This window comes from Clarias gariepinus, chromosome 12 (genome assembly GCF_024256425.1).
Source record: "Clarias gariepinus isolate MV-2021 ecotype Netherlands chromosome 12, CGAR_prim_01v2, whole genome shotgun sequence".
Classification (NCBI taxonomy): domain Eukaryota; kingdom Metazoa; phylum Chordata; class Actinopteri; order Siluriformes; family Clariidae; genus Clarias; species Clarias gariepinus.
Window position 1 is genome coordinate 17,840,300 of NC_071111.1, and position 17,040 is coordinate 17,857,339.

The 17,040-nt window shown below is 37.1% G+C and overlaps 1 protein-coding gene across 1 annotated transcript in view; it reads right to left on the reverse strand.

Annotated features, from left to right (window-relative positions):
- LOC128534183 (copine-8-like) overlaps window positions 1-17,040 on the reverse strand; it is a 127,342-nt gene that overhangs the window by 18,951 nt on the left and 91,351 nt on the right. The window contains 4 exon segments of the mRNA XM_053508506.1: window positions 562-743; window positions 1,986-2,032; window positions 14,650-14,711; window positions 14,942-14,995. Of these exon segments, the coding sequence (XP_053364481.1) occupies window positions 562-743; window positions 1,986-2,032; window positions 14,650-14,711; window positions 14,942-14,995 (345 nt within the window).

Genomic DNA, 17,040 nt, shown 5'->3' on the forward strand with positions numbered 1-17,040 from the left:
TCCTAGATGTTTATTTTTTTCTAAACAAGGGGAAATAAAGTGCTCCTTCACAAGCTGTTGAAATTGTAGCTATTAGTACTGAAATTACATCAAGGGGCCAACAGTGTAATTGATATACGAGCTGGCAAACAACATCATTTTAACTGTTCTTTAAACAGCCGAGAAGAAAATTCTGGCTTTGTAATTTCCTGTGATTGCAGTGTAAATGTATCACATTACAGCTAGAGTTCAGCATTACAGTATGCGAATATTAGTTCACAGCCTCTCATGTTAAAGAAGTATCATTTATCATTATTATTTAGTGTGTTACTGTGTAGGCAACATCGTGTGACTGAATGTTCATTTACTGTTATCGACTTAATGCGAAAAAAATTAATTATTGGAGGAGTTGATGATCCTGGTGTTAGTGTTAGATTAAGACTGTAAGTGGGTCTACAGATTCTGGCTAAAGAATAAAATAAACTGTAAAAAAAAAAAATAGCACAAATAAAAAAAAAAAAAAAACAGGCAAAAACTTTTTTTGTGAATGCTTTAATGTTTCTAATGTTAAGGGTCACTCACCAGTGCGAATTCGTGGGATACTCGGCCGTCAGGGGGCAGCTTGGCACCGAAGCCCAGAGCTGGAAACATCTTGTCACTGTCATAGTCCTGAATGATCTCTCCCACGGCTTTGAGAGCCATGCCGTAGGCATTCAGCTGGTATGGACTCATGTAGTGCAGGGAGGTTGGCTGGGCAGGGTTGCCTAGGAACCAGAAAAAAAACTGTCATAGGTCAATAGCGTGCTTTAATTCTTAAGTAAATACAGACCTGAAGGGAAAACATAATAAAATGCACTGTATGTGCTCCATGCCATGAACAATTCTCACAAGTGAAATATGCATACTGTTAAAGTTTAGAGCGCAAGAACATTGTTGCTAGGCAACTGAGAAATATGAGCATGGCAAATAGCTAATGATTGAGGCTAATGATTTGTGTAGCTAGCACAATGTACTTACAAATAAAAGCTTAGAGAGAGTGGAAAACAAAACTGTCAGGAAATAAATATTTTCTGCAAATGTCTTGCTTAATTACCAACAAAACAAAATGACACTGTAATTACAATTTTTGCATTAATGACACCAAACTTCTATGCGTTCTGCCATGGAAACATCAACATTCCATCACAACTATAGAACTGCAAGCTATTGGAATAAATAATTGAGAACTGATATAGTGAATAGCAGATGAGTGAACTGGTCATATAGAATATTCTCATAAACATGAAAAACTTAAGACATTAATTAAATGAATTATAAGCAAGCCTGAGTATAATGAGTGTACTGTACATAACTGCTAGGGCTTCACTACCCTGAGCGTCCTGCCAGAAACTGGAAGACGTCACCCCTAAATACAATCTTCACCATAACGCATGGGCTCACAGCCTACAAATTTTGTGCTCCAATAGACTTTATCCTTTGATTTTGTTTACGATTTTTCAGATCAGATGAACATTACCATTAAACTAACTGTAACAGAATGCACCAATGAACATGTATACATCAACATGTTCATAATAAACATTTATGTTTAATATTGTTTGTGGACCCAAATAAAATGTAAAAAAAAAAAATAATAATCATCATGTTGAAGCAGCTCTGAAATTGTCTGCATGCTATTACAGTAGCTTTCCTGCTCCCACTCAGCAGATAAGCACTGAAATCCAGAGGTCATTGCACGCTGAAAGCTACTTCATCATTTCTCTGAACTAGATATAATGAAAGTGGTCCTCTAATTTGGCGAGGCTTTGACCTCTCCACTGCACGCTGTGCCTCTGTGAATGGATCTAAAAGCCAGGTCTTTCTTCCTCATCATGCTGATCACAGCTCTTTAATATGTAACACCTCACCCATTATGCTGAAGGAGGGCTATCAGTGGCTGTTGTTTGGGCCTGAATGACATGCATTTCAATAATTCCCAAAAGCCCACTGGTGCCCACTGCACTCACCGTTTGAGGCGGTGAAATCAATTGCCACGGTGAAATTAATCTGAGTCCTGTGGAACAAAAAAAAAAAAAAACGAAAAGAGAGAAAAAGGCAACAGTTATTTGTTAGGTTTTAACCCAGCGTGTGTAATAATATCTGGTAAAATCTAGTTGACTCAACTAAATTAATTTCAGGATTTAATAATGCTGTCAGCTATAGAGCTATTTAAGCTGCATGTCTCTACAGTATGTACGTGAGAGAACAAACCTATTACACCTATAGGGTATAGCGAGCTTTACCGCTCTCTGTTACCATAAACAGACAGGGCTGACATTACACAAGCATTAATAAAATACAGTATACCTACCTTAGTACCTTAGTAAGTGGCCCATGTTTGCCCAATGATTTTGCTATATAATTTTAAAATTATGATATCAGTCGTTTATTGGCAGGATTTCAATCTATGCAAACTAGTTTTTGGATATTATCTGATTTATTAAACATCCCACAGATCTGTAATTATCTTGCACCCTCCTCCTGTGAGCAGTATGCGCTACTGAGAATGCTGTTTAATTAGAAAGAATAGCAGAACTGCAGATATTGTTCCCCTGATACAATATGTATCCATCTTTGTCTACTGAATGAACTGAATATTCTTGTAAGGTTTCAAAATATTCTTCATCATCTCCTTTTTTCTTTTCCTTCTTTGTTTATATTTTTAACAATGTTTTCCATAAAACCCTAAGCATTTTTGTGCTACGTATTAAATACAGTATACACTGGCAGGAATTCCATATAACCCGGTATTTATTTATTTATTATTATTATTTTTTTAATCAGTTATTCACCAATTGTCGGCGCAATTTTAGTTATAAGGCTTAAATGTTGTTCCTGATCAGGTACTATAAATGCACATTGTAACAGATCAGTGCACTAACCTGGAATCTCTAATTAGAATGATATCAATTGGACTGAAGACATATTGTCCATGTAATCGCAGTTGTGAAAGTTGTTGCTCAAAAATATAATTATGATGCATCCTGCTTTAGTTGCAAATGACTTTAAATAAGAAAAATTTCGCAACCAGAGGCAAAAACACATTAAACACATTGGATTCTATTAGGCAGTGGTTTCTCCTTTATATTTAGCTTAGTACTTATTTCTTATAAGGTGAGGCTGACCGTAAAACTAGACAGACCCAGAGTGTACACCAACAATGATCTATTTCTAGAAGCATGTATTTGTCTTTCTGTAAATCACAGGTATCAGGAAGGCTGGGAGGAGACCATGAATTAGATATGTTTACGTATGTGTGTCTGTATATACAGTATGTGACTTGATCTTGTAAGGAAAGTCTGTTTGTTGTCATTTTGCTTGGCCTTTAATCTGTGCCACTTAGGTAATATATTCCTGAGGAGTTCTTCACAGCTGGCATTCTTTAATTAAACCGATGTTTTAAAAGCAAACAGTTTGTTTGTATTCTAGTGGTTATATTTTGTTGCGGGATAACTACTGTGCATGTGCATGTGCGTGGGGGTGGGATGTGTGTGTGTGTGTGTGTGTGTGTGTGTGTGTCAGTTTACAACTGAAGATGTCCGCGCACACACACACACACACACACACACACACACACACACACACACACACACACACACACACACACACAATAAATTATAAACAATGAAATACAAACAACACATTGTTTCATATTAAACCATCAGTTTAATTATTCTTCAGAACGCCAGCTGTGAAAAACTCTTCAGGAATATATTAATTTAGTGGCACAGATTAAAGGCTAAGCAATGTGACAACAAACAGACTTGCCTCGCAAGCTCAAGTCTTATTATATGAGCTTATTTATTATCCATACGCAAGATGGCAAGCTCATTATGAGAGACATTTGCAGATAGCAACGGAGTTGATGAAAAGTGGCGGCTACACAAAGAACTGGTGAAGAAGGAAATGGAGAAATGAGAACCAGAGGTTTCAAAAGTCAAATCACATTTATATTAAAGAATTCATTTTTATACATTGTTGTTGGCAACTTTACACAGGACCTGCATGGCAGATGTTACAAATTAACATAAACATTAACACAAACTCGTTTAAGAATGTCTGATTATTGCTAGTTATATAGCATTTTGTGAAGGCGTATCTACTATTCCTTTAAGTTCCCCGCCATGGTAAAGTCTTGAAGACAGAGAGCTTTGCAGTTTCTAGGTAACAGGCTTCATTTTTGTGAAGGAGAAAATGTTTTATAGCTCCTATAGTAACTTGTTTCATGATCATTACACAACATTAAACATAACTTTTAATAAATCAAACGTATGTTTCTTTAATTAAAATATAATTTCTGTCAAATTCTGGCACCTTATTTATTGTGTAATTTTTTTTAAAGCTTTACAAAACATTGCTCTAGTGAACCAATCACACCATATGCCTCTGCCCGATCATCGCGATCTGCCTCAGATGGAATTCTATCAGTGTCAGGCTTTACTTTTACCCCATTGGGATCTAGAGCATTCTCTATAGTGGTGCCAAGGCTCTGGATGCGACTCTCTCCTAACAGCTGCCAAGACTTATCTTTTTTTATTTAGCATATCAACTTTAGTATTTGTTTTATATATGAAATGTAATAAATGAATTCATTTTACTTATTTACTTGTTTGACTTCTACTTATGAACTGTCAACTTACTGATTAATTAATTTTATGCTATACTTATCTTGTTAATCTTTAATTGTATTTGTTGTTTATTAGTTTTGTTCTTCATTCTTTTGTTGTTGTTCTTCAACTGTTTAAGTTCAATGTGTCCTTGGGTGCTTCAAATGGGCTCATAAATAAAATGTATTATTATTACGTTTATTCGTCACATATACATTACAACACTGGGTAGTTTTTTTTATTCCTCGCATGTACTGTAGCATATTTGTTAGTAGGCTGGGGTCAGGGTCAGCCATTATACGGCGCCTCTGGAGCAGACAGGGTTAAAAGCCTTATTCAAAGGCCCAACAGTAGCAACCTGGCAGAGCTGAGGCTTGAACAATTGATCTTCCGATCAGTAACTCAGAGCCTTAACACACTGAGCCTTAATATACTAAGCCACCACTACTCAAATAATTAGTACTTCATTAATGCCAGAGGGAAATTGCAATTTTTACATACAGTACCCTAGTTAAGAAGCTAGAGTCAGAGCACAGGGTCAGCCAGCATATAGCAGACCTAGAGCAGATAGGGTTAATGGCCTCGATCAAGAGCTCAAGAAAGGCAACTTAGTGTGTTTATATATAAGAGGAATAAAAAAAATTATGTCTGCTTAAAAAAAAAAAAGATCTGCTTTGGCGTTATACACCCAGTCATTCTTCTTTCCTTACTTAATTACACTCTTAGAGGCTTATTTACAGAATTGACCACCTATTTTTGTAAATCGATCATTTAGCATTCCAAAAGTAGCAATTCATATAAAAATCATGTTTTGCTAATGTAATTTTCAGTTTTGGTACTTTAAATCAATCCACGACCCTCAACAACAGACTTCCATACTCACTGGGTAGTGGTATTCTATAAGGAATACCCTTCTGCTGGTCTGGCTCTATTAACAGATGCTTGGAAATAGAAAATATGGAGAGACTGAGGCAGATTTGAGTGAACATGCCCGAATATGTAGATGATGCCCTGTTCATTCCTCCAACCATCTGCTCTGAGGGCAGCCTCCAGCTGAAGGGGTGAACAGGCACGATCATTCCTCTTCCTGTTCTCTCCCACAAAGCAAAATCACCTTCAGCTAGTTGATTCAGCTCATTGCACATCTGACACACAACTGGAATTGTGGCTCTACTGAAACTGCTGTCTATTTTTGACCAGCTGGCATTGCATTGTGGCCAGATGAAACAGAAATCGGTATATGCATAGTCATCCTATTTGGGTATATAATGGAAATGCATGAAAAGAAACACCTTGATAGGTACTAAAAATCTGGTGTTTTTAGGCAAATCTTTACCATGTCCATGTCTTATGTTTAAGCTTAAAATTTAATTTACTTTTACTTACTATATACAAAATATCATTGTTATCTGTCTATCTTACTTTATGGAATGTCTTGTGAATAAAGGTATAAAAATGATTGACCTTTATAGAAAACTTCAATCACAGTATGGTAATGAGACTCTTAGCTGCAGTAAAACATTTAAAATGTGCAAATGTTTTAAAGAGCATTGTATAGCCATGAATGATGATGCTTGTGAACAGATCCTTGTGAACAGAGTAGGGCACCTGATCCTTGAAAGCCGACTTGCTAAAAAGATGCACCTGTCTGTGCGGACTGTACACACAATCATTTACAAAACTCACTTCTATATTATAGGAACTCGACTTGGAGGTATTGCCACATCCCCTGTACAGTCCTGACCTCAATTCAAACCATTTCTATTCTTTTAAAGTGTTTCTGGGAGTCCAGCTTTTGAGACATGAAGCAGACATGAATCTGGTGCACTGAGAAAACTTTCTACCTCACTGGTATCCAAATACTAGTGAAACACTTGGATTAGTGCATTGGTGTAGCAGGGGATTATACAAGAGAAATAAAGGGAGGTTTTACTGTCATAAACTGTGTGTTCAGCTATTGTGCATGATGAAAAAGTTTGTTGTTTCAACAATTTGTTGTTTCATTTCATCAAAACACTTCATTTCAGAAATGGCAGGTTAATCAAGCTAATGTGTGCAAACTAACAACAATCACACTCTGTAAAAACTGTAGCTATGATTGCATGAAGAATAATCAGTAATGCCTTTGGTATTCTACACTAGGCTTTACGTGATGTCACACTTTGGAAGTTTGGACTGTTCACTTAGCGATCACTTTGCATTAATAAATGTGTGATAAAAGTGAGATAATAAGTAATTATTATTACTAATTCACCAATAAAACTAGTGTAGGTACAGGGTACCAAATAAAACCAGGAATATTGATAAATATCAATGGAGCAACCTGAGTTGACCACAGAAAAAGTGGCTTGACCTTACAAACCCCTTGATGGAATAATAAAAACATTAAATACTTGTGCATAATTAAAAACAAACAAACAAAAAACACATCAACCTGCAGTAACAGCTGTGAAATAAAATCTTTCTTCCTAAGGAGAGCACGTTAACATTTCTTGAAATGTCAGTGGTATAGTTTAAATGCTAAAACCTGAAAGTATGCACAGCATGTCATAAGTACTGTAAAATTTACTACTTGGAAAAATAGTTGTGCCAGATGCCCATGCATTAAAAAACATGAGCGTGAACAGTTATATTTCCCTGCAATTCGCTATCTGTTTTGTCCCTGACACAACCTATGGGAGTCATCATCAGCTAGCAGTGAGAAAGATCGTGAGAAAAAAAAAATAGTCAAAAGAACGGGAAAGAATGGATGTGCATGCTGTAATGGTGGATAAAACATTCACCTCGGAGCAGCAAGTTCTTTCTGTCCACACTACTAACAAAGTAAACTACCAAACAAACAAACTAAGGCACACTTAATTAAATCAATTAATGGTTAAAATTTGTCAAATAATATATTAATTTTGACTTAAAGAAGTGGAACTTTTGGAAATAGAATATTTCATCATTTTTAAAAGAGGTAAAATACTTTTGTCTCCAAAGCTCAGGCAAAAAAACATCTGGGTGTATTAGCAGTGCATATGTCAAATGAAAGCTGAAAAAACACCCACAGGAAAACACCTCTATACTAGAGGGGACTAAAAGAGAAAGAAAGCAAGATTTCCTTCATTCCACAAAATGGCACATCAGTGCCTTCCCATAGACGATGTCAGTGTCAGTTCAATAAATAGAGGCTTAGCAGCAGCTGCTGCTTACTGGAGCTCTCTGCAGTTCAACAGCGTATAATAGAGACCATTATATCTGAACATGAATCCAGGTAATAAGTTTGAAAGATAGGAGTCATAGGAGCCACATATTGAAGATCTAAAACTCATCTGAATCTCCCAGCTGACACCTCTGTCTGGCATAAAAGTTTTATAATTTTATATTCTGTGTGTTCATAAAGTTGCAAATGTACTGAAGCAGAAAAGGAAAATTTTAACATTACTGTAAAGTGTATAATAATGGATGCCAAGCTGCTTTGACAGTTTTCATCTGTGAGAAAAGTTACACAGCTAGGCAACTACAATGACAAGTATAAAAAACTAATCCTGGTGCAAAAAAGGTTGCTATAGATGGTGCGACATTGCAACATGTTGCATCAATTTCCGTCATATTCAGATTTAATTATCAGTGCAGTCAACTCTAAGGACTTGCAGAACCTGGCTGCAGCTGACCTTTTAAATGATGTTGAAATAAAAAGTGTAATTAAAGTGTCTGTATTAGTATGATTTCTCATCAAGGGTCATTTTTATAAAACTATTTTAAACATTTCCATAAACTATTGGGTCTGACCAACATTCCAAGCACTTATTCTTGAACGTAATCACCAGCAGTGCCATTATAGTGAATAAAGAGATGTTACATCTGCTTTTCAAAACATTTGTGAAAATGGGTAAAAAAAAAAGGGGAAAAAACATCTGTGAAATAGGTATAGTGAGCAAAATGACTGCATCAGACAGGAAAATATCTAGTCACAGTTGCAATTACTGGAATATATGTTTATTTTGCTGCAAAAGCACGCAGGAGGGTTTTGTTCATGCATGAGTGACATGCCTTGGAAAATGCCTCATGACACACCCTCAATGCCAGCAGATGTTATAGTTTGGAGGCATGGGGCTGGGCTAGGACACAAAGGGGGGTGGGGAGGATGGTTTGATAAATCAGGAAGGTATAGATATGTCATAGAGGACAAAGATTTATTTATTTTTAATTAAATTCTGGAACCTTACTGAAAAGTCATATGATTTCAATATTAAACTGTGCCTTTCAAAGTATACTTGAAATCTCTGTGTCTATTCAGTATGTGCATATCATATGGGGCAGTGAATGTAAGGTATATACCATAAGGATATATTTATATAAAGTGTAAAAAAAAAAAAAAAAAATGGATTTGAGCAGTATGTCCTCAAAGGACAAAATTCCTCAGTGCCAACTCTACTTAGAATTTCGAATGGACCCAAAGCAACAAGTAAGAACTGGATCATATGAGCTGAAGTATGGGTCACCTACAGTGTCTTGCAAAAGCATTTACAGTGGGACAAAAAAGTATTTTGTCAGCTACCAATTGTGCAAGTTCTCCCACTTAAAAAGATGAGAGAGACCTGTAATTTATATTATGGGTATACCTCAACTATGAGAGAGAAAAAAAAAATCCAGAAAATTACATTGTAGGGTTTTTATATAATTTATTTGCAAATTATGGTGGAAAAAAGTATTTAAAAAAGAATATTCAATTACAAAATTTCATCGCAATATTTTGTTATATACCCTTTTTTTTTGGCAATGACAGAGGTCAACCTTTTTTTGTAAGTCTTCTCAAAGTTTTCACACACTGCTGCTGGTATTTTGGCCCATACCTCCATGCAGATCTCCTCTAGAGCAGTGATGTTTTGGGGCTGTCGCTGGGCAACACAGACTTTCAACTCTCTTTAAAGATCTGGAGACTGGTTTGGCCACTCCAGGACCTTGAAATGCTTCTTAAAGCCACTCCTTCATTGCCCGAGCGGTGTGTTTGGGATCATTTTCATGCTAAAAGACCCAGCCATGTTTCATCTTCAATCCCCTTGCTTGATGGAAGGAGGTTTTCACTCAAAATCTCACGATACATGGCCCAATTAATTCTTTTCTTTACACGGATCAGTCGTCCTGGTCCCTTTTTAGAAAATGTTTCCACCCCCATGCTTTACAGTTGCTATGGTGTTCTTTGGATGCAACCCAGCATTCTTTCTCCTCCAAACACAAAGTTTTTTGATTTCAGCTGACCATATGACATTTTCCCAATTCTCTTCTGGATCATCCGAATGCTCTTTAGCAAACTTCAGTCTGGCACTGCAGTGTGTTGGTGGCACAGTGTGTTACTGATGGTAGCCTTTGTTACTTTGGTCCCAGCTCTCTGCAGGTCATTCACTAGGTCCCCCCGTGTGGTTCTGGGATTTTTGCTCACAATTCTTATGATCATTTTGACCCCACGGGTTGAGATCCTGCGTGGAGCCCCAAATCAAGGACATTATCAGTGGTCTTGTATGTCTTCCATTTTCTGATAATTGCTCCCACAGTTGATTACTTCACACCAAGCTGCTTACTTATTGCAGATTCAGTCTTCCCAGCCGGGTGCAGGTCTACGATTTTGTTTCTGGTGTCCTTTGACAGCTTTTTGGTCTTGGCCATAGTGGAGTTTGGAGTGTGACTGTTTGAGGTTGCGGACAGGTGTCTTTTATACTGAGAGCAGATGCCATTAATAGAGGTAATGAGTGGAGGACAGAGGAGCCTCTTAAAGAAGAAGTTACAGGTCTGTGAGAGCCAGAAATCTTGCTTGTTTGTAGGTAACCAAATACTTATTTTACTGAGGAATTTTCCAATTAATTTTTTAAAAATCCCACAATGTGATTTTCTGGATTTTTTTTCTTATTTGGCTCATAGTTGAGGTATACCTATGATGAAAATTACAGGCCTCTCTCATCTTTTTAAGTGGGAGAATTTGCACAATTGGTGGCAGACTAAATACTTTTTTGCCCCACTGTATATTGTTTGAACTTTTTTATATTTTGTTACGTTACAACCACAAGTACGTGTATTTTATTGGGCACATACAGTGGCACATATTGGGCACATACAGTGGCACATAATTGTGAAGTGAAAGAAAAATTTCATTGTTTACAAAAAATGCTTTCACTGTGTGTAATTTAATCTCAGTACAAATTCAGTTGTTCTGCAAACCAACTAAGACCTAAACTGACAGGCTGAGCATTAGTCAGAGAAGCAGCTAAGAGGCCCATGGTAACTCTGGAAGAGGTGCAGAACCCACAACTCTGGTGAGAGAATCTGTCCACAGGGCAACTATTAGTTGTCCACTCCACAAATCTGGCCTTTTTTATAGAATGGCAAGAAGAAAGCCATTATCAATAAAATGACATACAAAATCCCGTTTTCAGTTTGCAACACGCTATATGGGGCAGACAGCAAGAATTTGGAAGAAGGGTGCTCTGCTCAGATGAGACCAAAATTTAACTTTTTGGTTTAAATGCAAAACACTATGTATGGCGCAAAACTAATATTGTGCATGGTAGTGGCATGTTGTCATGTTATCATGTTGTGGGGATGTTGTTCTTGCTGGTCAGAGTTGATGATCATAAAGGAAAACCTGTTAGAGTCTGCAAAAGACTTGAGACTGTGGCAAGGGTTTATCATCTGGCAGGACAACAATCTTAATCATATAGCCAGAGCTACAATAGAATGGTTTACAAAGCATATTCATGTGTTAGAATGGCCCAAAGTCCAGACCTAAATCCAACTGAGAATTTGTGGCAAGTCTTGAAAATTGCTGGTCACACACGCTCTCCGTCCAATCTGACTGCGCTTGAGCTATTTTGCAAAAAAAGAATGGGCAAGAATTTGACTCTCTAGACGTGCAAAGCTGGTAGAGACACACTTCAAAAGACTTGCAGTCTTAATTAAAGGCGTTTCTAAAAGTACGGACAAATACAAATACAAAACACTTTTTAAATATGTATTTCTAAAACAACATTTGTTATTTTTCTTTCACTTCACAATTATGTGCCACTTTGTGACACTGTAGGTATAATAACTCCTTGTTCCCATTATGTTTCATAGCTGATACTGTAAAACTCATTGTGTGTACATTGCATCTGTAAATAATTTATATATAAAAAAACATTGGATCTGGATATTTTATCATATCTAATTAAGGAATGTGTATTTTATTTTTCAGGGTAAGAAAGAACTTGTTAATGTAAAGTAAAATACGTTAGGTTTAAGTATAATTACTAGACAACAGGCCGTCAGAAATAACATACAAAATGAATGAATCAATGATTCAACTACACATTTAAATACCATCTCTTACTCTTAGTCGCCTTACACTATTTTATTGAACCACACTTTTCACAAGCTGATTTACCAAATGAATCTTGTTGCTTGATTCAGAAAAAGGAGTCTAAATCAATAGACCACCTTCGTAGCAAGTTTCTACACCTTTGAGCACGAACGTCAATCAAGGCTGATTGTACTCTCTAGTACTATAACTCAATACAAATGGTAATCGTAGCATGGAATGCTTGTGATGTCACAGTTTCAAGCCACTAGAAAAATGGATTCAGATCAAAACTGCAGAATGTTTTACCTGTCATAGTAATTGTTAACTTCTCTGTTAATACACAGATTAATTTTTCTCATGGCCTAATCAGACACATATTGAAACCGGTTTGAATCTTTATAAAATAAAATATTAAATAAACATATTATAATTATGTAAATCAAATAATCTGAACAGCTCTGTACCCATATGCTATTTTCTGTTTGCACAAGTTAATAAATATATTTTTGTGAATATATAGACAATGGATTTAAAATGTAAGATATGTATCTACACATCGTGATTCAACATCCCAAAGGTATAATAATTTCCTATGTTCAGAAAAGGTAGAAATTGCAATTATTTGTAAATAAAGAAATTATACACACTGCAATTTAGCAGATGCCTGAATAACACTTATCCCACAATTATCGGATAATGAGGTGCACTTCATACACAGTGCCAATCACTCCACTCCAAGTGGAGCCAAGTGGATGTAAAGAAATGAGGCATGAAAAGGTATGTAGAAGAGAGAGAAATCACTATATATCATATGGTATGTCACAAAGACTTCATGGAGACAGATAATATAATCAAACATTAGCACTTAGCTATATTAATCCTCGACTGATAATTCAAAATTTTCTGTAAATTAAGGTGCTTCTTTAATGCCTTAATCATAAAGGTCAAAAACATTACCGGGGATCCAACCATATAAAACACACAAATGCATTTCTCTGGTCCGCTCAGCAAGAGATCACATGCTGCCAATGTAACGATGCGGGTCTCGTGAGATTTGCTGTTCAGAAAGGGCAGATCTGCAAACAGAATTCTAAACAGGCAGATCTGCGAATGCGCGGTTGCCAGGCACTGTCGCCGTAAAGACAATCAGCGCGACCAGGCCAACTGCTACCTGCGAAATTCGTGCAAACATTATGTAGTACCCGGTATGGCTTTAGGGCCTAAGACAACGACAAAGCGCGCATGAACACAAGCCAGAGACAAAGGTTGAGACCCAGCCACAACAGCTGGCGTTCTAGAGAAAAAGAGAGAGAGAGCAGTACACCATTGGTCACGCGTATGCTTTTGGTCTCAGTTTAAGTTTAAAAACACAATATAAGTAACACATAAGCCCTTAGAAAGAGTTGACTCTTTGAGAGAGGGTAAGAGCTTTATTTTTAGTTATCAGAGCCCCGTTGGGTCTTGAGCACACAGCAGAGCTCTGTTTGTTTTCCATTTTCTTTAGTTTTCTTTTTAGTTCAAGTTAATGATCCCACGCTATCTCCAAATGGGAAGGTCTTCCAGAGTGTGTCATAAGCACTCTCACGTCCTCCTATTTCATTAACCTCCTTAGCAGCCTTGCATAAGGGCTCTTACAATTATCATTACATCCCATGGTGCGACTCTCAAACCCGTACCATGTAACAGCCAAGAAAAGAAAAAATAAACAACGTGTCCCTTACTGAGAATTTAAAAAAATGCATAGTTACACCTCTCTATGAGGAAAAGCTTTAACTTCAAGGAACCAGTTAGCATCCACTTCCATCCATCCATCAAACTAGAAACCCCTGTATTACAACTAAGGATCGTGGAGGCCAACGACCATTGTATTTATTTCCGTTTGTTACAACTGTGGTATAATCTACGGTTAGCATTCACACCTACAATTACAAACTGTGGACAATTTGGGAACACCAAATAGACTAATCTGCATGTCTTTGGACTGTGGGAGGAAACTGGAGTACCCGGAGGAAACCCAACAAGCACAGAAAGAACAAGCAAACTCCATGCACGCCGACCCCGAGGAGCCAAAGCCCGTAGAGATGCAAGCGTGACAGTGCTAACCACTAAGCCACTATCCCTATTGGGAACACTGGGGACAGAGACACCATCCAAAAACATTCCATTATGTGTCTGCTTCCTAACTGGCATTGAACCTTTCTCCCACTTTTTATCTTGCACAAATTAGCTTCACATGATTTCCCAAAAGGCAATCCATTTACACAGACATAAAGCACAAAAGGGCCACATTAAAGTGTTACCATCATTAATTTTTATGTGCCTGGTATATACGAATAAGTATATCACGTTTTTTTTTTTTTTTAGAGTGACAGTCCACTCAAATGCTTATACACACACACACACGCACCTGGGCAGGGATCAACACTGCCCAAATTTCTCCCAACACGCTAAATGGCCTTATCCACCCACAGTTTTTGCCTGCATGTATTCATTTTGCTTCAGTCTCTCAGCAGGAAACAGGTGACATTCAAAAGTCCTGCTGCTCTGCACTGTAGAACAGCAGCACTGTGTTTAACAATGCTACACAGGAAAAAAAGGAAATCCACACTGAACATGCAGTGTTTTCAATAAAAGCAAAAAGAAATTTCCTACAGTAGCTATGCCCTATATTTTGGTGCTTGGACATGATGCATAGAAATAACCACTCACCCGCCCTTAATGTAGTCTAGGAAGGTGACTTCAATATCCACGAGGAATGATAGAAGTGTAACCTAACAACAGAAAGAGAGCAAGAAGACAGTTTGAACAGAGCATACTGATTGCCTCTAGCAAATTATTACACCTCATTAATTTTACAGTACATAGCATCCATTTACTGTAAAATCCAATCAGAGCTTCACTAATTTGACAGCGGAAATTTTAAATTATAGCAGACATCCTTCCACAGATTACTCCTACGCCCTGCACAGAAGTAGATAAGGACTACCCATGTTCTACTTACCGTTCCGGAATTGAGGTATTTTTTCTTCTTTCCCTTTTTCTTTGGATTAATTACCTGTTGGAACAGACAGATATTTTTCATTCATTTGTGAGGCAATCAAGAGACAGTCACTGTAAAAATGGACTCATCATTTTTTAAGCCTACCTCTATCTACTGTACTGTACGAATTTAATACGTTCTGGAAGCGAGTTCTTAGGGTGAAATTTGTATTGCGAAATGCATTTTCCCATATAAATAATGTAAATGCAGATAATCTGTTCCAGCCACCCAAAAATATTACCAAGTTCCAACACTATAATCATATTGTTGCATATAAAAACAATCAAAACATTTACAAACACATTCAATAAAGTAAAATATACAATAAATAAAATTCCTCGCAAAATTTCAGCTTTTGAGGCAAAAAATTGTGAGGCCTGGCATTCGTATGCCGAGGTACCACTGTACTTGTAGTATGTACAACTGTATTTTTACACTTTTGCCCGTCCTGAGAAAATCATAAAAAATTATCTGTTGTAGCAATCAAATTCTTAGAATCAAAGATGGTCGATCTGGCTCTAAAGCTTTTCTAACCAACACCTAAATGACCAGTAGGGTAAAGTTAGGCACAGGGATTATGCTGTACAGCAATATTTGTAGCACCTTAGCTTTATACCCATATAACGCCACTGATTACTTTTGAAATAAACTGGATCACTGACCACACACCAGACTTCCTTACCCAAAATCAGTGCCTGACCTCAATAACTCTCTTGTAGCTAAATTGGCATCAATACCACAGGCAGATTCTAAAATCTAGTGGGAAACCAGGAGTACAGATTGGAATGGGATGTTCAACAAGAACATACGGATAGGGTTGGCCAGGTGTCAACATACGTTTGGTTATGAAGTGGAAGGTGTGATTATGGCTCAGGGTTTGAGAGACCTTGCATGGAATCTGGACCCAGGAGGGCAATTCACATGCAGAGATTGTACAATGGTACAAGAAACAATTAGGACAGAGATTTCTGCACTAAGAAATGGTGTCCCAAATTGGGAAAAGATTGACACAGGTAGACAGCTTCACTAATGTCAAGTCAACTCAATCAATGAGTTTACCTTAACAGTGCTGGTGATTCTGGGTTGATCTTGAACCTAAACACTCAACACAGATGGCCATAGGGGTGAGGGGTCTTGACTAGCAGTGACTAGCAAGCCTAGCAGTGGGCAATTTTTAAAACCAACTAATTGAAAGTATTTCATGAAGGCGACTCTGCAGTATTCTTTGTTGTACTCCATATTCACCCTACTGTACTTTAAAATAGAATGTCAGCCATCCAAACTTAAGAACAATTGGTCATATGTCATGGTAAAAAAGTAATGGCTTTCATGTCTAAAAGGAGACTGGCCTACTGAGAGAGGAATGTCATCACCATGGCATGACTATGACATATGAATCTTCAAAGAGTGTGTCCTGCTCATGCGGATTGTTTTTTTACGTTCTACAAGGTTACTGACACACCTCCCAGGGGCATGCATACTGTACATTGGTCATCTCCAAAAACTTTTTCAGTTATTCCTAAACTGTCTTAATGACTAGCAACACTGGTTTTATGGACCCTGGATATCTACAAGGTTCTTGGTCAGGTCTACGTGGGTCAGGTTTTGAATAGAAGACCTTTTCTGTAAACAGCTCTGTTAATACAGTATATAATGTCCTGTCTCATGTCATAAGCTAAAATGTTAATTGTTAGTGTACACTCTTTTTAACATATTACAATATGCATAGTCACTTATTTTAGAAATACTGCCCATAAAGGTCTATGATACTCAAATATGAAGTTTTCCATTCTTTTCTTAGTCACATTTACATTCATCAGCTGTAACTGCTTTTACACTTTAATATAAATATTATACTGGAAAATCTAATATTTATCTTGTTTTGCTGTTAATTATGACGCAATCCACATTATTTCCTGCAGTATATGGGGCAAAACTTTATTCCTTAAAGCATTCCTACACATCTGCAAAGCATTTTTGATTGAAACACACACACACCATAAAGGTACAGAGGGTGGAAGCTGCTAGCACTTGATCATTTTATAACAGCTCTGGAGTGG